A 23,028-nucleotide genomic window follows, 5' to 3' on the forward strand; every position below is an offset into this window, starting at 1 on the left:
AGACCCCCGTTCGCGAGAGCCGGGAAGCGAGCCGGGTACCGGGGAGGTGCGCTGAACCCTGGCGTCGGAGCGGAAGACTTCGCTGGAGGCCAAGGCTGGCGGGGTGGGGCTGGGCGGGCGGAGCCGGTGGGGCGGGGCCGGGCTGGGTGAGGCTCCGCCCCCGGGCGCGTCCGCGTGCGTGGCCGGGGGGCTCTGTGCAGAGCCCCGCTCCGTGATGCCGGGCTTGAGGGCTAGGCAGGGCGGCGCCGTGGCAACCCTCACCCTGCGGACACACGCTCCCAACATCCGGCCTGGCGGTCTCGCAGCTTAAGAAGTGGGGGCCTGTGGTCGTGCACCGACCCCCAACTCCAGCCGCTCCCGACGCCCCCATCCGCCCTCGGTGCGCGCACCCTGCCCCGCCCCCGTCGGACCCCGCGCGCCGCGCCCCCTCCCACCCGGCACGCCCCGCCGCCGCCCCACCCGGCCGCAGCCGTCCTGGAGCTGCCCCGCCGGCCGCTGAGACCCTCCTGCGGCACCGTCCTCCTCCGCCGCCCGCCGCCATGGATGTGTGTCCACCGCGCCGGCTGGGGCTGCCCCGCACGCGGACCCCTGGCGGCTGCAACCGCGGGTCACCCTCCGTCAGGTACGCGGGGCAGAGGCAGCCGAGGGGCGACAGGGCGGGGGATGCGGGCTTTCGGGGTCCGGCGACGCTTCCCGCCGCAGGGCGTGGTCCGACATGGCTTCCTCGGGACAGTTCTTTCCTGAACGGCTCAGGGAGGAATGTTTTCCCAGGAACGGCGCCCTCTGTAGAGGCCCCACAATGGCTCCCCTATAGACAACCCTGCAACGGTTTCCCCACAATGGCTTCCCTAGACAACCCTGCAACGGTTTCCCCACAATGGCTCCCCTATAGACAACCCTGCAACGGTTTCCCGACAATGGCTTCCCTAGACAACCCTGCAACGGTTTCCCCACAATGGCTCCCCTATAGACAACCCTGCAACGGTTTCCCGACAATGGCTTCCCTAGACAACCCTGCAACGGTTTCCCGACAATGGCTTCCCTATGGACAGTGGTTCCCTGTGAAGACCCTATTATGACGTCCTCGCCCCCATACAACGTTTCTCCCGGGAAGGATTCTTCTACACAGAACCGCACAGCGGCTTCCCTATGAAAAACTCACTCGCCTTCCCCATGGAATGTTGCCCCCAGAAACTACCTCTAGAGACCTCGCACCTCCAGACACACAGTAGCTCCCTTGTGTAGAACCCCCAAATATATTACCTAGAAAGCCCCCTACCGTGTATCTCTAGAGCCTTTGCCCTTGACAAGGGCTTCCTTAAAGAGTGTCCCCCGTCCCCTATGTACCTAATGACAGCATCTCCCCTATTGCGCGTTTCCCCAGCTTCCCCTGCCTCAGTCTGCATCGCGATGCCCCCTCATTTCACAATAGGGAGGAAGTAGAGGCATTAGGGGCACAGGAAGAAAAACTGGATGAATAGGGGAAAGAGGCTTAGATCCCCGAAAGCGGCGGACGCCAGGCCCCTTACCGTAGAGACACAGTCCCAAGTTACCTCGCAGCTTAAGAAGTGGGGGCCCTGTGGCCGTGGGGAGGGGGCGATTGTGGGGAGGGTTCCCCATCCCCTTTCGATATAGAAAGATCCGTTTGAGATTTCTTTGCCCTGTGCCTTTGGTGCTGACCTTGTTAGTCTGGGCATTGTTTGTGATGGAGCTGGTGTGGAGCGCTGGCATAGTGTGAAGTTTGGAATGATGGAGGGGTTGCAGCGGAGACGAGAGAGAGAGAGAGAGAGAGAGAGAGAGAGAGAGAGAGAGAGAGGAGAGAGGAGAGAGAATACGAACTATGATTATTATTAGCACGGCTAAACTATCATTAAACCAGGAGAGGGTTTTGTTGTTTGATTTTTCTTTATTCTAGCCACATAGCAAAGCAAATATAGTATTGTTCCCTTGAAAGGAAGTTGTCAATCTACATGTTAGAACAGGTTTTCCTATATTCTTGTTGTGGTACTAAGGCATATGTTTTAACTTTACTTGCTGATCTGTATTTTGGGGTTGTTTGCTTTAACTAGACCAAATTCTTGGAGAAAAAGAAACTGATTCTTAGAACCCTGTTTCTTTTTTACTTCCCTGCATTCCTTTCCACATCCCAGAGTCTAATATATGTTTGTTGAACCTATAAAGGATAGGGAAGGTGGGGGGTAGATACCAATGAAACATTGCATTTAGGAGTCCTGAATTGCTTCAGATTTGGCAGGTGACGTTTTTGAACTCCGGCTCTGCCCTTTAGTGTAATTCCTGTGGGCTTTTCATTTCCAAGTTTAACTGCTTATGGTAACCATCTCCAATCCTTTGCAACATTTCTACCAGTTTCACTGTCTGAAACAGTGAAATTTGAACTTTGTATAGACATTGCAGAGGATACTTTAGAACAGCCATCCGTTAAATCTAGGCTCTGTGTAGACTTGAGGTTTATCCCAGATCATCTTGAGCTTAGGAATTTGGATTTGAGTCTTTTGAGACTTTTAGGGGGAAAAAATCATCTCTACCTTAGAATCCGTCTCTTAACTGTTGCCTTTCTTGTTTTATTCTTTTAAAGGTAGTGATTCTATGTTAAAAGAAGAATGCTGGCTCACTACTGATCATCCCCGAACACCAAATCTTCTGTCAAGTGGTTTGAGTGAAACTTGTTTGATTTCAGAAAAGGGCTAATGCAAGGAACCCGAAGGCCTAGCTGCCTGATACCTTTGGTGAAAGAAATTTGCTGAAGGCTTCCCTCCTTTCCCCACTTCTACGAAATTGAACGTGCTTTTCTTGCCTATTCAAGCCTTTCCCTTACTCTTGACATTGAATGTTTCTAGCACTTCCCTGTCACCCATATATGGCTTCTTTGCTGCTGACTCCTGAGTGATGAAAGAGGCAAGCCTAACTGGTGAAGTGACATTCCTAAGACTCATAGATAGTACTCTGCACGTGTATAGTTCTAGCACGGTAGTTGATTTTCACAGATGGAGAATGGAGATCAAGAAGTAAAATATTGTTGCTCAGAATTAGAGGCTTCTCTTTAAGCATATGATAGTCATCAGTGTTATCAGGTATTTTTGGTTTCTGTCTCTTGAGCATGTAGTAGAATTGTACTTGCTTCTTTGAAGTTAGGTATGGCCTTGAGAGTTGCTTTCGGTCAGTGAAATGTGTGGGAATATTGTGTCACCTTTCATGGTACAAGCTTCTGTTGTGTAGTTTTTCCTTCTCTTTCCTTCTGTGGTGGTAGCTGTTCGGGCTGCAAATGGCAGCCACCCATCAGTTGGGGCCCCAGAGCGAGCTTCTAGGTGACCTATGCTTGACAGATAGGTTGAGCAAGAAGTGAAACACCACTGGGATTTTGAAATTATTACCAAGGTATAAACTAACTTACGTGGACCAATGCTAAGGAACCAGTAGAAATCTAGCTGAAATATACTTTACTACTTCAAAATCTTTTTTTATAGAGGGATCTGTTCCTGCTTGGGACTTCTTTAACAGTTTAAATTTCACTATTTCTTATATAAATAATGCAACATGTACTGTGTTAGGTGCTGTAGATTCAGATAACTAAGGTAGTCCCCTGCCCTCAAATTAAACTCTTGTGAATGGGAAGAGACAATAACAGTAAAAATCATGATGCAGAATGGTGAGACATAACTACTAGGGAAGAAATAGGGCTGAAGGAACAATAATACAGAAGGCCTAGTCGGTTTTGGCCTCCGCTGTTCAAAGACTGTTACCATTTTTTACTATTAGGAACACTAGAAGAAGGAAAGAGTGTAGCAGTGTCTCCCAGATTCTGAGAGAAAATGGTTTCCTACCTCTGATGTAGGAGAATAATCGAGAACAGACATTGAAAGCCAAATGAGATTGTTGATAGAATGATAGAATGAGATTGTTGATAGAATGATAAGAACAATCAGGCCCTGAGCTCACACCTGTAATCCTAGCCTCTTAGAGGCCAGCGCAGGTGGATCACCTGAGGTCAGGAGTTTGAGACCATCCTGACCAACATGGTGAAACCCCATCTCTACTAAAAATACAAAAAAAAAAAAAAAAAATTAGCCGGGCATGGAGGTGGCACCTGTAATCCCAGCTACTTGGGAGACTGAGGCAGGAGAATCGCTTGAACTGGGGAGGCAGAGGTGGCAGTGAGCCAAGATCACACCATTGCACTTCAGCCTGGGCAACAAGAGCAAAACTCCGTTTCAAGAAAAAAACAAAAAGGGCTAATAATCGACAATTAGATTCAATACTGTGGAGGTCATTAGTGACCTCGACAAGAACAGTTTTGGTGCAGTGGGTTCAACAGAAAGTGAAGCCAGTCACCTGTAGGTCAGCTTCTCGGAAGGCTGAGGTGGGAGGATCCCTTGAGTCCAGGAATTCAAGTCCAGTCTGGGCAACATAGCAAGACCTCATCTCTAAAAAAAAAATTTATTAATTTACAAAGGAGAAAATAAGAGGAGAATTGAAGACACTGAATATAGACAGTCAAAGTGATGTTCTTTCGAGGATGGTTATAGGGAGAGCAGAGTAATGGGGCTGTAGTTGGAAGATCATGAGGTGTTCAGTTTTTGTTTTTAGATGGGCAGATATTATAGCATGTTTATAAATTGATGAGTTGATGCAGTAGGGAGGAACAATTGATGATTAGAGAGAAGAGACACTTGCAGGGGTGAAGTCCTTGAGTAGGTAAGATGAAATGGGATCTAGTAGGTAAATGGGCATGTTGGTCTCAAGTTAGATAGGAGCAATGCAGACAACTCACTGGTGGCAGATTATGTGAACCCAAATGCTGATAGCTTGTTGGTGGGAGAAAGTGAAAGTTCTCTTCTGATTACTTCTGTATTCTCATTTAAATAACAAGGAAGGTCTTCAGCCAAAAATGAAGGGAGGTGTTGGATATTTGTAAAATTCATCCAAGAGAATGGGGAAGAATTAGTTGAAAATAAGGAAAAGTTTTAGGATTGCCAGGCAGCACCTAGTGCCCATTTGATGTTTGTAGTTATAAACCTAGGTGAGACCCTAGTTAAGCATAGTTGTATGCTTTTCCTGCAGCTGTGTTGAGCTGCTTGGATGTGGGCAATGTGGAAAGGAATAGCTAAAGTAGAATAGAGGACACCACCATTGGAAGCAGGGGAATCAAGGCATTGAGAGGTAAAGATTGTGGTGCCTATTGAGATTATCATGAATGAATTACTTAGGGATCTGTAGATGTCTGTAACAGGGAGAGATAGTGGGTGATTATTGCTTGAAGACATGAAGAAATGATAAAAAAAAAAAACAACAAATTTCCCAGAACCAAAGGACATACATTTCCAGATTGAAAGCACTTGCCAAGAATCTAGCACAATGAATTTTAAAATATCCATGCCAGTACCACATGATCTCATTCATATGTGGGTAGAATCTAAAAAAGTTGATCTTGGCCCTGGTGGGAAGATTGCTTGAGCCCAGGAGTTTGAGACCTGTCTGGGTAACATGGTAAGACCCCATCTTTACAAAATTGAAAAAAAAAAAATTGGCCAGGCCCTGTGGCTCAAACCTGTAATCCCAGCACTTTGGGAGGCCAAGGCGGGCAGATCCCAAGATCAAGAGTTCACGACCAGCCTGACCAACATGGTGAAACCCTGTCTCTACTAAAAATACAAAAATTAGCCGTGTGTGGTGGCACGCATTTGTAATCCCAGCTAATTGGGAGGCTGAGGCAGGAGAATCACTTGATCCTGGGAGGCGGAGATTGCAGTGAGCTGAGATTGCGCCACTGCACTCTAGCCTGGGTGACAGAGCAAGACTTCATCTCAAACAAACAAACAAACAAACAAACAAAAAATTAGCCAGGCGTGGTGGCATGGACCTGTAATCCAAGGATTGCTTGAGCCTAGGCAGTCAAGGCTACAGGGAGCTGTGTTCATGCCACTGCACTCCAGCCTGGGCAACAGAGTGAGATCCTGTGTCAAGAAAAAAAAAAAAGTTGATCTTATAGAAGTAGAGAGTAGAATAGTGGTTACCAGAGGCTGGGGTAGTTAGTGTGTAGCAGGGTAAAGGCGATGTTGGTCGAAGGATATATAATTATAGTTGGATAGGGGAGTAAGTTTAAGAGATTTGTTATACAACATGGTAACTATAGTTAATGATGATATATTCTTGAAAAATGCAAACAGAGTGGATAGTAAATGTTCTCATCACAAAAACAACTATATGAGTTGATATATTTGTTAATTAGGTAGATTTAACTTTTCCACTATGTATATGTATTTCAAAACATCATGTTTTACACAAATACATATATACAATTTTATCTGTCAATTCAAAATAAAAATATCCATGTCAGGGCATAGCATCATGAAATTTTCTGGCACCATAAAGACAAAATAATATACTGTAAATCGTATGTATGTAAATCACATACATAGGATCAGGAATCCTAGGATTCTAGCAGCATTGGAAGCTAGGAAGTAATGGAGCAGAGTGCCTTTTGAAGGAAAATAGATTCCCACCCAGAATTCTACACCCAGCCAAACTCTCAGACAGGTGTGAGAAAGGATGAAGATATTTCACACAAGTAAGTTCTCAAAATTTGACCTCCCATGCACATTTTATGAAGAAGTGAGTGGAGGATGTACTCTAGCAAAACAATCTGATTAAGAATTTCCTGTGCTGGGTCCCTTCTACCATGCATAGGTGGGATTTCTTTATTATCAAGAGAGTCATAGGGAAGGACCTTCTTTATCACCCCTGGACAGTATCAGGGGGCTAGGACCATCTTTAATTGCCATTTCCCACGTTGTTTCCCTTGCTGCTTAGATTGGTATCTGGCACATAGGACTCGATGAATATGAACTGCTATTGTTAGCTATTATGAAACACTGCTTCAGTAATTACTTATTGAATGAATAGAGAATAATTACAGGTGAAGCTGTGGGCTATGTTAAATTTCATGGGTATTCAAGAATGAAAAGACATTGTTGTAAACTAGGTGATAAGAAAGTGGTTCATTGGCCAGGTGCTGTGGCTCATGCCTGTAAGGCCAGCACTTTGGGAGGCTGAGGTGGGTGGATCACCTGAGGTCAGGAGTTCGAGACCAGCCTGGCCATCGAGAAACCCTGTCTACTAAAAATACAAAAATTTAGCTGGGCATGGTGGTGGGTGCCTGTAATCTCAGCTACTGGGGAGGCTGAGGCAGGAGAATTGCTTAAACCCAAGAGGCAGAGGTTGCACTGAGCTGAGATTGTGCCACTGTACTCCAGCCTGAGCAATAGAGTAAGACTCCATCTCAAAAAAACAAAAATAAAAAAATAAAGCGGTTCATAATAGTGATGCTCTACAGAAAGCACTTTAATGAAAGCCTCACAGAGGTCAGTTATCTCTTCAGGTAATGTTTATTAGCCAGTTGCCATTACCCCTGGTTTTCTTAGGGGGTTTACAGATCTACAGAAGTAATAACTGCAGTACAGTTGGTCCCAGCCTTAAGAAAACTCAAAATGCAAAGCAAGCCAATGCCCTGGAATGCCTGAAAATGTGAAGGTTCAGTCTCCAATTTACTAATTTACTTGGATGCTGGCCAGGAAGGCTTGGTGTGGTACCTGTAGAAGTAAAAAGGGTATGCTTAGTTAGACTTCTATGGCTTTATTTCTGGCCCAGGGGTAGGGGCCTACATAACTGCCTTTTCACTTGTATCTGGGATGACAGTATACTGAGGACTCTTATTTAGTGAGTGTTGTGGCATTAATGGTACACGTTATCTTAACAATGTTTCCCAGCTTGTGGGGTCTTCTCTGAGGTTCTGATCTTCGGAGAAGGGAGAGAATGAGATACAAATGCCCTTTAAGTGACACAGCTTAGTTTTTTTTTTTTTTGAGATGGAGTTTTGCTCTTGTTACCCAGGCTAGAGTGCAATGGCGCAATCTCGACTGATCGCAACCTCTGCCTCCTGGGTTCAGCTCCTGCCTCAGCCTCCTGAGTAGTTGGGATTACAGGCACGTGCCACCATGCTCAGCTAACTTTTGTATTTTTAGTAGAGACGGGGTTTCACCATGTTGACCAGGATGGTCTCGATCTCTTAACCTCATGATCCACCTGCCTCAGCCTCCCAAAGTGCTGGTATTACAGGCGTGAGCCACCGCACCCGGCGACACAGCTTAAATTATTGTTTTTATCATGAAATGTTTAAAAAAGAAAGAAAAGCAGTGTTTGCAACTTGGATATTTAAAATTATTATCTGTGATTTTGAGCTCTAGTCTGAAGAAAAGGCAGCTTATTTGGCATTCTTTTTGTTTTTAACTTCTAATTTTGAAATAATTTTAGGTTTATAGATGAATTTCAAATGTGGCCCAGAGTGTTCCTATATACTCTTCATGCAGCTTCCCCTAGTGTTAACGTCTTACATATAACCATGGTGCATTTATCAAAAGTAAGAAATTAATGTTGGTATAATAGATTCATTTACTTAGTAAATTTTTGTTTGCTTGGAGTTTACTACTCCAGCCTTTATTTGAATTTTCTCAGTTTTCCCACACATTATTTTTGTGTTCCAGAATCCAACTCAGGATTTCACATTGCATTTAAATTTGGCCTGTTTTTAATGGTCAGAGAAGTGAAGGAAAGGAATTGAATTGTGAATACTTTGTGATTAAAGACTTGTGAACTGACTTTACAAAGAGCAGATTGTGTGAGGAAATGTTCAGAGAATGCCAGAGAAAAGGAAGAAAATGGAAAATAAAGTGTTGTTGCATGCACTGGAATATAGTGAACAAACTTCCAGATAACATTTTCCATTTGTGGCGGGTAACATTTTCTGAAGTTCTTGAATTTAGTTTATAGAGTGTCTTGTGTATACCAATTCGTGAAATATGTGTAGACATGAATTGCCATTGGACATGAGTTTTAACCATTTTAGATAAGGTGGCCTGTCAGGAATTAAATTTGGCAGCTGGCGAGATTCTTAACAATAATGACTTAACTTTAAGAAGACGTCTGTCTAGAGGAAGGCGGGCCATCCTGTTACAGAGTCATCAGGGAGCCAGGCCTCTTCTGTGTTTGTGTTCTGCTGTTTTTTAGCAGGTGGCTTTTATTCATCATAGCTCCATGATCACAGAATGGCTGCAGGAACTCCAGCCATCATGTCTGTCAGACAAGAAGGGGCAATAGAAGGGGTTTCCTTCCTGTTGAATCAGTTCCCTTCAGAGAGCTTTCCTGGAAACTTCTACTTGATGACTTCTGTGTATGTCTCATTGATAACTGTGGAAACAAAGGACCTGAACCTATTGCTGCCCCAAATAAAGTTGTGGTACTCTACTAAGAAAGAAGAGGAGAATGGATATGGATCAGTCAACTGTTTATTTTTACCAGGGAGGTAGCTGTGTAGAATGAAGTTTACATTGCTTAGGATTACTAATGGCTCTGTTGAGCAACATGAAAGTAGTGGGAGAAAATGAAAATCATTGAATGATTCAATGATGCCAGCACATTCTCCAGGCATATCATACGTGTGTATGTTTGTCCCTTCGGTTTGAGTCACCTTATGGTCATTGGTCAACCATGTATTAGCTATGACAGCAGCAACATTGGCTAGCTTTTTTTCCATTGCAGGTTGTTCCTCCAGCAAAGACATCACTGGGAAGTGTCATTTATTGCCGTGCTGCACATCCTGCCTTTTTGCCTTTTCTCCGTTATCTCTAGTTATGCAAAGGGAGGTAAATGATTGCTGCTTTAGTGCAGGGCCAGGTTTCTTAAACCTGTAGCAGTACTACAGTGAGCTCTTTTTAATCAGCACCTAAAGTCTAGATTAATGCTAATATGGCTTTTATTACTCCTACTGTTGATACCCAAACCCGACCAACATTTTATTGTGAAAAATTTCAAAAGTACAGAAAAGTTTCAAGAATTGTTCAGTGAACATTTGTATATACCATATCTAGATTCTATGCTTAATGTATTTGCTATATTTGCCTTATCATATAAGGCAAATCCTTTTCTCGATCCATCCAATTTTTTTTAATGCTTTTCAAAATAACTTGTAGACACCAGCATGGTTCAACCCTAAACAATTCCTGGGATTGATTTTATATTAAGAATGCTTTCCATTGCAAGTGACAGAAGTCCAAGTCAAGGATTTATGTAAAAAATGGAATGTATTAGCTTATCTGCCTGGAAAGGATAGTGGGAAGATTCAGGAAGTGCCTTAGGGACTGGAGCCAAGACTCTGCTATCAGAACAGTTGACTCTGTCCATGCTATCTCTCATCTGCTTCTCACTACCTGGCTGTGCATTCTCCTATGAATATATCTTCCCCAAGGCAGGGAAGATGGTTATCATAGCCCCAAACCACATTCTTCCTGCACTGTGATCCTAGAGGCCATTTCTCTTTTAGCTCTAGAATGAGAGCCCTGGAAAGGACTCGAGTTGATCTGACTTGCACCTGGATAAATCATGATGGGACACTGACCTGGAAGGATCACAGGATATATTACCAGGGGAGATAGTAATGGAACGTATGGAGGGCCGGGCTGGTGGCTTATGCCTGTAATCCTAGCACTTTGGGAGGCTGAGGCGGGCCGCTCACGAGGTGAAGAGATTGAGACCATCCTGGCCAACATGGTGAAACCCCATCTCTACTAAAAATAAAATTAGCTGGGCGTGGTGACACGTGCCTATAGTCCCAGCTACTCGGGAAGCTGAGGCAAGAGAATCGCTTGAACCTGGGAGGCGGAGGTTGCAGTGAGCCAAGATCGAGCCACTGCACTCTAGCCTGGTGACAGAGTAAGACTCTGTCTCAAAAAAGAAAAAAAGAAAAAATAAATGGAAAGTATGCTGAGTGGAGTATCAAACTCAGAAAGCTTTCCCACTCATTCTCTGAGGCTAGCATAATCCTGGTAGTTGATTAGCAAAGCACAAAGGAGAACTACAAATGCAAAAATCCTAAGTAAAACAATAGTATATTGAATCTGGAAGTACGGTAAAACAACGGTACTACTTCATGCACAAGTAGGGTTTATCCAAGAAATGCAAGAATTGTTCATCATTAGGAAATCTAATAATGAAGTTAATAGACTGGTAGATGCTCCCCCTAAAAAAAATCTATTTAAAATTTAACACTCATTTCTGATTTAAACTGCTAATATAATAAGGTTGCAGCTAATGTAATAAGATAAGCAAAACAAATAATCATCTATCTATTGGCTGGATTATTGCAGTAGACTCTTTTTTTTTTTTTCTTTGAGACAAGGTCTCACTCTGTCACCCAGGCTGAAATGCAGTGGTATTATCTCCACTCACAGCGAACTTTGCCTCCCAGGCTCAAGCAATCCTCCCAACATAGCCTCCTGACTAGTTGGGACTGCAGGTGTGTGCCACCACACCTGGCTAAGTTTTGTATTTTTTGTAGACACAGGATTTTGCCATGTTGCCCAGGCTGGTCTCAAACTCAAGCAATCACCTGCCTCGATCTCCCCCAGTGCTGGGATTACAGGCATGAGCCACCATTCCTGTCTAGTGGTAGAGTCTTAATTGGTCCCTCAGGTTGAGTTTTTTATCTTCCTTCAGTCTGTTTTCAACACAGCAAATAGAGTGATCTTATTAAAATGTAAGTCATTTCTTATGTCATACCTCTTTTTGAAGCACTCTAAACACTGCAAGTATTAACTAATCTTAAGGTTAACACGCACATAATTTCTTTTTTCTCCCTTCATCTCGTACTACACTCTTCTTCACCTACTCTGCTCCAGCCACATAGGCTCAGTGACACTCCCTTCAGGGCCTTCGCCTTTGCTGCATAGCTTGTGCTCTCATATCCTTTAGGTCTTTATGCAAATGTATTCTTGGTGAGGCTTTTCCTGATCTTGCTTTTAAACTGCACTCTACCCTCCTCTTAGGACTCACAACCTCCCACTTATCACCATATGACAAATATATTTTACTTACTTATTTCGTTTATCTCTCCTCCCTCACACCTCCCTCCCTTAAAATTAAGTTCTAGGAGTTTTGTTTCAAGGATTTTTTGTCCTTTCATTCATTGCTAAATCCCCAGTGTCCTAAACAGTGCCTGGCACACAATAGATGCTCAATTAAAAAAAAACGATGAATTAGGGTGGCTCACGCCTATAATCCCAGCACTTTGGGAGGCCAAGATGGGTGGATCAAGAGATCGAGACCATCCTGGCCAACATGGTGAAACTGCATCTCTATTTAAAAAAAAAAAGAAAGATGAATTGAGTTGAAATAAAAACTTAAAGAGATAAAACTCCTTTGATTCATCCCGAAAACTTATGACAATAGACAAAACTGTTAAACTAATTAGAGTTTAGCAAGTTCTTTGAAAAAGTGTGATGGACTCTTTATTAGTCTGTTTTCAACTAAGAGGTGTTCAGTGATCTCAGCAGTGAGCTGAGATTGTGCCACTGTACTCCAGCCTGGGTGACAGAGCAAGACTCTGTTTCAAAAATAAATAAATAAAATATATTCAACATCATTAGTGATCATGGCCAGCAGTTTTAAAAATGAGATTCAGTTCTATGTACTAAGCTGGAAAGATCTCCAAGGTATAATGTTAAGTGAAAAAAACATGTTGCAGAGCAGTGACGTATTTTATTGTTTTGTTTATGTAAAAAATACTTCCCCAACAAAAAACACCCAAACTATGTATTACTGAGAGTTCCATACCAAATTGTTCATAACAGTTTTCTACGATGAGATGAATCAGATTGGTATGTGAGGATTCATTTTGTAAAACATTCAAAACACAAAGTATACAGCATATAAAAATATGTTAGTATTCTAATTGTTTAATTTTCAAGATAAAAAAGCATAAATCATGGATGAAAAATGGGTAAAATAAAATTTCCAATTTTTTTCTTCATTTCTGGGGAAGCAAGATAATGAAACATAAACAATAAAATACCTGGCTGTTTATGCAGCAGCTGTTATAAAAGCAGTGAGCAATGAATTAACTATTTACATATAAGATGGGAAGAACAGAGATGATTGTTTAGAATTCAAATATATTGTACCCATGACTGGCTTTATTGTCAGGAAAACAGTGGGGTTTAGCAGAAAGAAAAAGTCCAGAGTCAGGGTACCTGGTCACTTAGGTTCTGATGATGTTAATCTTTACTTAGCTTTGGGATCTTGGGCAAACTGCATCTGTTTAGCTCTTGGTTTCTTCTTGTTATCTCAGTCCTCTATCATGTCTAAATTCTGAGTCTGAATCCAAGGAACACAAGAAGTAAGTTATAATTTAATAGAAGGCAGCGTCTTTGACATAAGCTGCATTATTGGGTCTGCTGAGTCTATGTGTCTTCTAAAAGTGGAACTTTGTAAGGTCATTGGTGACCACAGGCTGTCTACCCAGGATATGCCAGCCATGCTCAGATAGACCCAGGGGATAGAGGATAGTGTCATTGCTGGGTGTGGTATATGTTTGAAAAATTTTTTCTTTCTTTTTCTTTTTATAGACAGAGTCTCACTTGTCCAGGCTAGAGTGCGGTGGAACAATCACTGCAGCCTGGAACTCCTGGGCTCAAGTGATCCCCCACCTCAGCCGCCTAAGTAGTTGGAACTTCTGCCGCACACCACCATGTCTTGGTAATTTTTTTATTTTTAGTTTTTGTAGAGATGAAGTCTTGCTGCGTTGCTAAGGCTGGTGTTGAATGCCTGGTCTCCCACGGTGTTGGGATTACAGGTGTGAGCCACCGTGCCCAACCTTTGAATATTTCTATTAAAAGAAAAAAGATGGCTGGGCATGGTGGCTAACGCCTGTAATCTGAACACTTTGGGAGGCCAAGGTGGGCAGATCACCTGAGGTTAGGAGTTCAAGACCAGCCTGACCAACACGGAGAAACCTTCTCTCTACTAAAAATACAAAATTAGCTGGGAGTGGTGGCACATGCCTGTAATCCCAGCTACCCGAGAGGCTGAGGCAGGAGAATTGCTTAAACCCAGGAGGCAGAGGTTGCAGCAAGCTGAGATAGCACCATTGTTCTCCAGCCTGGGCAACAAGAGCGAAACTGTCTCCAAAAAAAAATAAAAAGACTGGTGGTTGGATACATAAGAAACTCATAGTGGTTACCTCATTGATCCTCTGATGGGTGAGGATCAGTGACGGCTTTATGTAATATTCCTTTTCCTTCCTCAAAATACACAATAAGTATTCTACATACCTAATTTTAAAAAACAGTAATGTAGAAAAAAGTAGATATGCCAAAATGTTAACAGTGGTTAATTCTGGCTGCTGGGAGTGTGAGTCATTGTGAGTTTTAAAATACTTATTAGGTTTTCTTTTTTTTAATTAAAAGGTAAATAATTAAGTGACGTGTTTTATGCTTCAGTGACAAAATACTAGCTTGTAGTTAATAATTAAACTTGGGAAGCAAGAAAATATGCAAAGGAATAAAAGAATTTAGTTTTGCTGTGTATTAATAAAATAAACAATAATTAGGACTGTTTTTCTCTGGGAAGAAGAGAGTATTTCTACATTTTATATGCTTACACTTTATTTGGATTAACATCATGGAAAGGAAACTGTTTTCAGTATTGTCTTGGCTTTGTACAGCTGTGGTTGGGGAGCTGTTTTTTCTTGGTCACCTGACCTTTTCATGCTTTTGTCACTTGCTGGTTGCTAACTTTGAAAACCAAAGAGCTTTGGGTAACCTTGGCAGTGAAGCAGCCTACTGTCTGATGGGTTGGGAAGTGGGCCAGAGGACAAACTTAATGAACTGTTTCTAGTGCGGATAATGACTGCAAGATCAGCCTTCTACTAAACGTGAAAAATTGGGGAGAGGCGGGCAATCTTCATTGCCCAGAAAAAGTTTTTCTTTAATCTTCTTGATCATCTTGCTGTTTCAACCCTGCTGCTTCTAAAACTTTGTTACTTTCCTCTCACTCCCATATTTTTATTATGAAAATGTTCAAACCATACATAAAATGTGAGAGAAGGCTGGTAGAGACGGCTCACACCTGTAATCTCAGCACTTTGGGAGGCCAAGGCGAGCGAATCACCTGAGGTCAGGAGTTTGAGACCAGCCTGCCAACATGGTGAAACCCCATCTCTACTAAAAATACAAACCAATTAGCCAGGTGTGATGGCTGGCACCTGTAATCTCAGCTACTTGGGAGGCTGAGGCAGGAAAATCACTTAAACCCAGGAGGCGGAGGTTGCAGTGAGCTGAGACCATGCCATTGCTCTCCAGCCTAGGCAACAAGAATGAAACTCTGTCTCAAAAAAAAAAAATACAGATGTCGCTTTACCATTTAACTATTTTAAAGTGTACAATTCAGTGGTGTTAAGTACATTCACATTGGTATACTAAAATCACCACCATCCATCCACACAACTCTTCATTTTGCAAAACTGAAACTGTACCTATTAAACAATAACTTCTTTTTTTTTTTTTTTTTTTTGAGACAGAGTTTCGCTGTTGTTACCCAGACTGGAGTGCAATGGCGCGATCTCGGCTCACCGCAACCTCCGCCTCCTGGGTTCAAGCAATTCTCCTGCCTCAGCCTCCCAGGTAGCTAGGATTACAGGCATGCACCACCATGCCCAGCTAATTTTTGTATTTTTAGTAGAGACAGGGTTTCACCTTGTTGACCAGGATGGTCTCGATCTCTTGACCTCGTGATCCACCTGCCTTGGCCTACAATAACTTCTTATTCTCTCTCCCATCCAGCACCTGGCAACCTCCATTCTACCTATCTTCTGTCTCTGTGAAGTTGACTATTCTAGGCACCTCATAAAAAAGTAGAATCATACAATATTTGTACTTTTATGGCTGAATTTCACTTAGTATAATATTCTTAAGGTTTATATTGTAGCATATGTCAGAATTTCCTTTTTAAGGCTAAATAATATTCCATTGTGTGTATATATCACATTTTGTTTATCACTTTGGGTTGCTTCCACCTTTTGGCTGTTGCAAATAGTGCTGCTATGAAGATGGGTATACAAATATCTCCTTTAGTACCTGCTTTCAATTCTTTGGAGTTTATACCCAGAACTGGAATTTCTAGATCATGTGGCAATTCTATTTTAAATTTTTTGAGAAACTGCCATACTGTTTTCCATAGTGGTTGCAGCATTTTACATTCCCACCAATAGTGCACAAGGGTTCCAATTTATCCAAATCCTTGATGGCACTTGTTATTTTCTAGTTTTTTGATAGTAGCCAAACTAATGGATATGAAGTAATATTTCATTATGGTTATGATTTGCATTTCTCTAGTAATTAGTGGTGTTGAGTTTCTCTTCATGTGATTATTGGCCATTTGCATAGCCTCTTTGAAGAAATGTCCTTTGCCCATTTTTTTTTTTTTTTGAAACAGAGTCTTGCTCTGTTGCCCAGGCTGGAGTGCAGTGGCGTGAATACAGCTTACATTGCAGCCTCAACCTTTTGGGCTCAGGTGATCCTCTCACCTTAGCCTTGTGAGTAGTTGGGACCGCAGGCACATGCCACCACATCTAGCTAAATTTTTTTTTTCCACTTTTTGTAGAGACAAGGTCTCCCTATGTTGCCCAGGCTGGTCTCAAACTCATGGGCTCAAGCGATCCTCCACCTTGGCCTCTCACAGTACTGAGATTACAGGCATGAACCACCTGCCCGGGCCCATTGCCCATTTTCTAATTGGATTTTTTTGGTTGTGGTTGTTGAGTTATATAGATGATTTGTCTTTTTACTCTCTTGGTTGTGTCATTTGATGCACAGAAGTTCTAAATTTTGAATGTCCAGTTTATATATTTTTTTATTTGTTGCCTGGGCTTTTGGTGCCATTTTCAAGAATTCATTGCCAAATCCAGTGTCACAAAGATTTTCCTTTGTGTTTTATTCTAAAAGTTTTATACTTTTAGGTTTATGTTTGCGTCTTTGATACTTTTTTTTTTTTTTAATAGAGACGGGATTTCACCATGTTGGCCAGGATGGTCTCCATCTCTTGACCTTGTGATCCGCCTGCCTCTGCCTCCCAAAGTGCTGGGATTACAGGTGTGAGCCACCGTGCCCGGCCCTTTGATACATTTTGAATTAATTTTTGTATATGGTGTATATAGTAAGGTCCAACTTCATTCTTTTGGATGTAGATATCTAGTTTTCCCAGCACCATTTGTTTGAAAGACTGTTCTTATTGAGTGGACTTGGCATCCTTGTCAAAAATTATTTGACCAGGTATATGAGGGTTTGTTTCTGGTCTCTCTACTCTGTTTCATTGGTCTGTATGTCCATCTTATGCCAGTACCCCGCTGTTGATGACTGAGCTTTGTACAAGTTTTAAAATCAGAAAGTGTGAGTTCTACAACTTTGATCTTTTTCAAGATTGTTTTGGGTATTCAGAGTCTCTTGAGATTACATATAAATTTTAGAATGGATTTTTCTACTTCTGTAAAAAACATCATTGGGATTTGAGAAGGATTACATTGGATTTGTTGATTGCTTTGGGTAGCATTGACAGCTTAATGATACTGTCTACCAATGCATGAACAGAGGATATCTATTTATTTATTGCTGTCTTCTGTAATTTTTTTCAGAAGTAAATGAGTGATCCAGTTTCTCTGAATTCTCCCTGTTTGGTAGTCATTATTTTTCATTTTATCTATTCTAATAGATGTATAGTAATATCTAATTTGCATTTCCATAATGGATAATGATGTTGAACATGTTGTCATGGGGCTTCTCTGCCATTTCTGAATCTTTGACAGATTGTTTCGTCATACCTTTTGCCCATTTTCTAATTGGGTTATTTTTTACCATTGAGTTTTCAGAGTGCTTTATGTATTCCACATATGGTTCTTTTTCAGATACGTGGTTTGCAGATATTTTCTCCCAGTGGGTAGCTTGTCTTTTCATTCTCTCAACAGAGTCTTTCATAGAGCAACACTTTAAAATTTTAATGAAGTCCACATTATCATTTTTTCCCCTATGGATTACACTTTCTGGTGTCAAATATAGGAACTCTTCACCAAGTCCTAGGTCCTGAATATTTTCTTCCAAAGATTTTATAATTTTACATTTAGATCTATTGTGCTTTGATTTTTATATAGTGTATAAGGTTGAGGTTTATGTTTTTGCCTATGGATATCCAGTTATACTGGCCCTACTTATTGAAAAGACGATCCATCCAACATTGAATTGTTTGTATACGTCTGTTAAGAATTAGTTAGTTGTACTTGTGTGGGTCTGTTTCTGGCTACTCTATTCTGTTCCATTGATCTGTGTCTATCCCTTAGCCAGTAGTACCACTCAGTCTTGATTATTTTAGCTATGCAATAAGTCTTGACATTGGGTAGAGTGATTCCTCCCACTTTTTTTTTTTTTTTCAAAAAAATTTTAAGCTATTCTAGTTCTTTTACTTTTCCTTATAAGTTTTATTTATTTTATTTCTAAGAGATGAGATCTCACTATATTGCCTAGGCTGGCCTCAAACTCATGGACTCAAGTGATCTTCCTACCTTAGCCTCCTAATAGCTGGGACTAAGACCTGTACCACTGTGCCTGGCTTATGTAAATTTTAGAATAATCTCTTCTACATCTATAAAAAATAGTGGATTTTTATAGGAATGCATTAAACTTAACATGTTGGAGAGAATTAATATCAGTACTATGTTGAGGCTCCTAATCTATGATTAGATATGTCTTTCTATTTAGATCTTCTTTAATTTCTTTAATCAGTGTTTTGTAGTTTTTAGCATGTAATTTCTATATATGTTATGTTAGGTTTGTACCTAGGTATTTAATTTTTAAGAGATTATAAATGGTATTATATTTTAAATTTTGGTTTACTATAAAATTACAATCGTCCCAGCACTTTGGAAGGCCAAGGTGAGAGGATCACTTGAAGCTAGGAATTCAAGACCAGCCTAGGAAGGCAGCAAAGTGAGACCCCGTCTTTCCAAAATTTCTATTCAGAATTAGCTTGTGTGGTGGTATGTGCCTGTAGTTTCAGCTACTTGGAAGGCTAAGGTAGCATGATCGCTTGAGCCCATGAGTCCAGGAGTTAGAGACTGCAGTGAGCTATGATTACACCACTGTACTCCAACCTGGACATCAGAGCAAGACCCTGTCTCTAAAAAAATTGCAATAGATTTTTATATGTTGATCTTGTATCTTGAAACCTTGTTGAACTCACTTATTAGTTCTAGGAGTTTTGGTAGAATCTGTAAGATTTCCTACAGAGACCATCATGTCATCTACAAATAGGACGTATCTGCAAATAGGAACATTTTTTTTTCATTCTTTTCAATCTATGTGTCTTTTACTTCCTTTTATTGCCTTGTTCTGTTGGCTAGAACTTCCAGTATTATATTAAATAGAAGTAGTGAGAGTAGACATGCTCATCTTCTTCCTCACCTTAGAAGAAAAACATTCAGACTTTGACCATTATGTGTAATTACAAACTTTGCTTGGTGGGTTTTTTAGATGATCTTTATCAAGTTGAGTAAACTATTCCTAGTTTTCTGAGTGTTTTTTTTCTTTTGATGCATAATAGATATACGTATTTTCAGGTTACATTCATATGATTTGTAAAAATCAAATTAGTGTAATTGGGATATCCATCAATTTTGAGTGTTTTTATTATGAATGGGTATTTTTATTAAATGATTTTTCTGCATCCGTTTTTTGGTTGTGTGATTTTTCTTCTTTAGCCTGTTAATATGAGGGATTACATTGATTGATTCATGAATAGTGAACTAGCCTCGAGTATCACTATGGTAAATTACACTTGGTCCTAGTATATAGTTGTTTTATATGTTGCTGAATTTTATTTACTATATTTTGTTAAGGATGTTTACATTTAATTTTTTTTAAAAAAGTCGGGCGTGATGGTGCACTCCTATAATCCCAGCTGCTCAGGAGGCTGAGGAGGGAGGATTGCTTGAGCCCAGGAGTTCAAGTCCAGCCTAGGCAACATTAATGAAACCCCATCTCTTAAAAAAAAAAAAAAAAAAAAAGGCAGGAGGCTGGGCACGGTGGCTTGTACCTGTAATCCCAGCACTTCGGGAGGCCAAGGTGGGCGAATCACCTGATGTCGAGAGTTCGAGACCAGCCTGACCAACATAGAGAAACCCTGTCTCTACCAAAAATATGAAATTAGCCATTCCTGTAATCTGAGCTACTCGGGAGGCTGAGGCAGGAGAATCGCTTGAACCAGAAGGCAGAGGTTGTGGTGAGCTGAGATCACACCATTGCACTCCAGCTTGGGCAACAAGAGCGAAACTCCATCTCAAAAACAAAAAACGGCAGGATGTATACATCTATATTCATGATGGATTTTGGTTTGTAAGTTTCTTTCTCTTTTTGATACTTTTTGTTTTTGTTTGATTAAAGGGGAACCACTTAGACTGTGTCCTCTCCTTCTTACTCTCCCAGAGGAAGAAAACAGTCATCAGTGGCAAATGGCAGTTGCAGCAAAGCAACATCAAAAGCTGACTTTATGCTCAGGAGAGAACACTGTGCCTCCTCCTTGTGGTTTCTAGTGCTCTACTCATTCAGAGAGACTTCTCTAATAACGAACTATAGGAATAATTCCTGAAAGCATAGTCTTTGGTACTGTCTTTGTCTAGTTTTGGTATCACATGGAAGACTGAAACTTCATGGAAAATAGTGATGAAGACCACTAAGTCATGGAGTGAATGAGTTGGGACATAGGAACATCAAAAAGAATCCAGTGGGGCAGCTGGATGCGGTGATGCATGGCTGTAATTCCAGCACTTTGAGTCTGAGGTGGGTGGATCACTTGAGGTCAGGAGTTCGAGACCAGCCTGGCCAATATGGTGAAACCCTCTCTCTACTAAAAAGTACAAAAATTAGCCAGGCGTGGTGGTGCACATCTATAATCCCAGCTACTTGGGAGACTGAGGCATGAGAATTGCTTGAACCTAGGAGGCGGAGGTTGCCATGAGCCGAGATTGCACCACTGCACTCCAGCCTGGGTGACAGAGCAAGAGTCCATCTCAGGCCGGGCGCGGTGGCTCACGCCTGTAATCCCAGCACTTTGGGAGGCCGAGGCGGGTGGATCACGAGGTCAAGAGATCGAGACCATCCTGGTCAACATGGTGAAACCCCGTCTCTACTAAAAATACAAAAAAATTAGCTGGGCATGGTGGCGCGTGCCTGTAATCCCAGCTACTCAGGAGACTGAGGCAGGAGAATTGCCTGAACCCAGAAGGCGGAGGTTGCGGTGAGCCGAGATCGCGCCATTGCACTCCAGCCTGGGTAACAAGAGCGAAACTCCGTCTCAAAAAAAAAAAAAAAAAAAAAAAAAAAAGAGTCCATCTCAAAAAAAAAAAAAAAAAAAAGAATTCAGGAATTATCAAAGAGAAATGGTGTTGTTTGGCTGTAAATACTGTTTTGAGGTGAGTGTAAGGCAGTGTACTGGAAGAGATTCAGTAAGGAATGGGGATGACTCCTGGCTTCATGAGCAGGAGAATTAGTGTAGTTGGTTTGTAGAGGCTCTTAGTTAATAATGATGTGGTAGTACTGGGATTATATTGACTATGGAGAAAATGTTAAATATAAGAGTGTTAGGAATCCAGGCGCAGTGGCTCACGCCTGTAATCCCAGCACTTTGGGAGGCTGAGGCATGTGGATCACCTGAGGTCAGGAGTTTGAGACCAGCCTGGCCAACATGGCAAAACTCTATCTCTACTAAAATACAAAAATTAGCCGGATGTGGTGGCGTGTGCCTGTAATCCCAGCTACTTGAGAGGCTGAGGTGGGAGAATCACTTGAACTGGGAGGCAGAGGTTGCAGTGAGCCAAGATCACTCCACTGCCCTCCAGCCTGGGCCACAGAGCGAGACACCGTCTCAAAAAAAAAAAAAAAAAAAGAGTGTTAGAGAATGAATAGTAGAGGCAGATCCTGGACCTGGAGTTGATGATACCAGATGCAAGGATCAGTCTTGAACAGGAAATTGGGTGCCTCTCTCTGGAGCTTCTGGGAAGGAGGGGGTGGATATGGAGAGAATGGGGTCCTTAGAAATAATATGAGTGTCTGGGAGTGCCTCACATTTTGCTTGAGCAAAGGGATATCCATCTAGGGCTGAAGAAATAATAAATCTGCATGGAAATGGATGCAAGTATTTTCTGCTGACACTCCATGTATGGGTAGCTGTGAGGATGAATTAGAGCTATGTTTAGGTCCTCAGGCCAATTTGGAGGTTTAGTTTGCATTTGTTTTTGAGACAGCCTGATGAGGACCACAGGTGGGGTGATCAGTGTGGAAACTCTTCTTTGAAAAATCTTCAAAAATGAAAAGTCATTGGAAGTTCTTGGAGTCAGCTGCTGAGGCTTAATCCTTTGCACCACTGACCATTAGAGAGGAACTTTGGCTTCATCCTCTGTTAGGCCAGAGAGCCACTGACCATCCAGTTTGTAATCAGCAGCTCAGATTTAATCTTCAGACCAATTCCGCACAATCTCTTCCAGAAAATAAAAGAGAAAGAAACTTTCCCAATTCATTTTATGGTTCTGATACCAGAATCAGACAAGAATAAATTGCCATTCCTAGCATAGTCATTCCTCTTCCTCATGCCTACCTTGTGGGACACAGGATGCTGCTCTTCTCATGGGGCTGTCCTGGAACTCAGGGGACCATTTTCTGTTCTTGTTGCAGCTGCAGCCGACTTCGACAGGTTCAGAGCATCCTGACCCAGAGCAGCAAGTCTCGGCCAGATGGGATCCTCTGCATCCTAGGTCAGTGCTTTTAACAAGGTGGGACTCAGGGCTGGGGCAACTTGGCTTTTTTTGTTGACAGGAAAGTATTAGTAATAGTACCAATGTGAAATAAGCTGTGAGTTAGTGTCTTCCTAGTTCTTGTTCCCCTGAAATTTGTTGCTGTTTTAATGAGGTTAGATGAGCTATCAGTGAGATAGGAAGCCCATTTTTAGAGCTACTTCTGCCTTAAGCCCTTCTTTTAGCCTCACATATATAGCTCCCTCCTGCCATGACACGTCCCTCTTGCCCAAAGCCATACTCTGAGACTTCACAGACATCAGGAACCAGGAAATAAATATATATCTGAAGCA

General features: G+C 41.9%; 1 protein-coding gene and 1 non-coding gene across 5 annotated transcripts in view; one reads left to right on the top strand and one right to left on the bottom strand.

Moving 5' to 3' along the window:
- Positions 1-432: 432 nt before the first annotated feature.
- The window catches only part of DNAAF9 (dynein axonemal assembly factor 9), a 151,693-nt gene continuing 129,097 nt past the window's right edge, over positions 433-23,028 (top strand). For 2 of the 4 annotated variants that reach the window (XM_021665722.2, XM_064382275.1), the window contains exon 1: positions 22,183-22,696. In XM_021665722.2, the coding sequence (XP_021521397.2) occupies positions 22,555-22,696 (142 nt within the window). In that variant the 5' untranslated portion in view covers positions 22,183-22,554. Of the gene's footprint in view, positions 623-20,612; positions 20,727-22,182; positions 22,697-23,028 lie in introns of those variants that run through there. The other 2 variants (XM_021665721.2, XM_021665723.2) reach the window with 2 other exon arrangements.
- LOC135277175 (small nucleolar RNA U3) lies at positions 20,335-20,547 on the bottom strand. Its single transcript, XR_010344763.1, has one exon. It is a non-coding gene; the product is annotated as a small nucleolar RNA U3 (small nucleolar RNA).

The sequence above is a fragment of the Aotus nancymaae genome, unplaced genomic scaffold (assembly GCF_030222135.1).
Source record: "Aotus nancymaae isolate 86718 unplaced genomic scaffold, 86718_ANA_hifiasm-v0.15.2.pri h1tg000029l, whole genome shotgun sequence".
NCBI lineage: Eukaryota > Metazoa > Chordata > Mammalia > Primates > Aotidae > Aotus > Aotus nancymaae.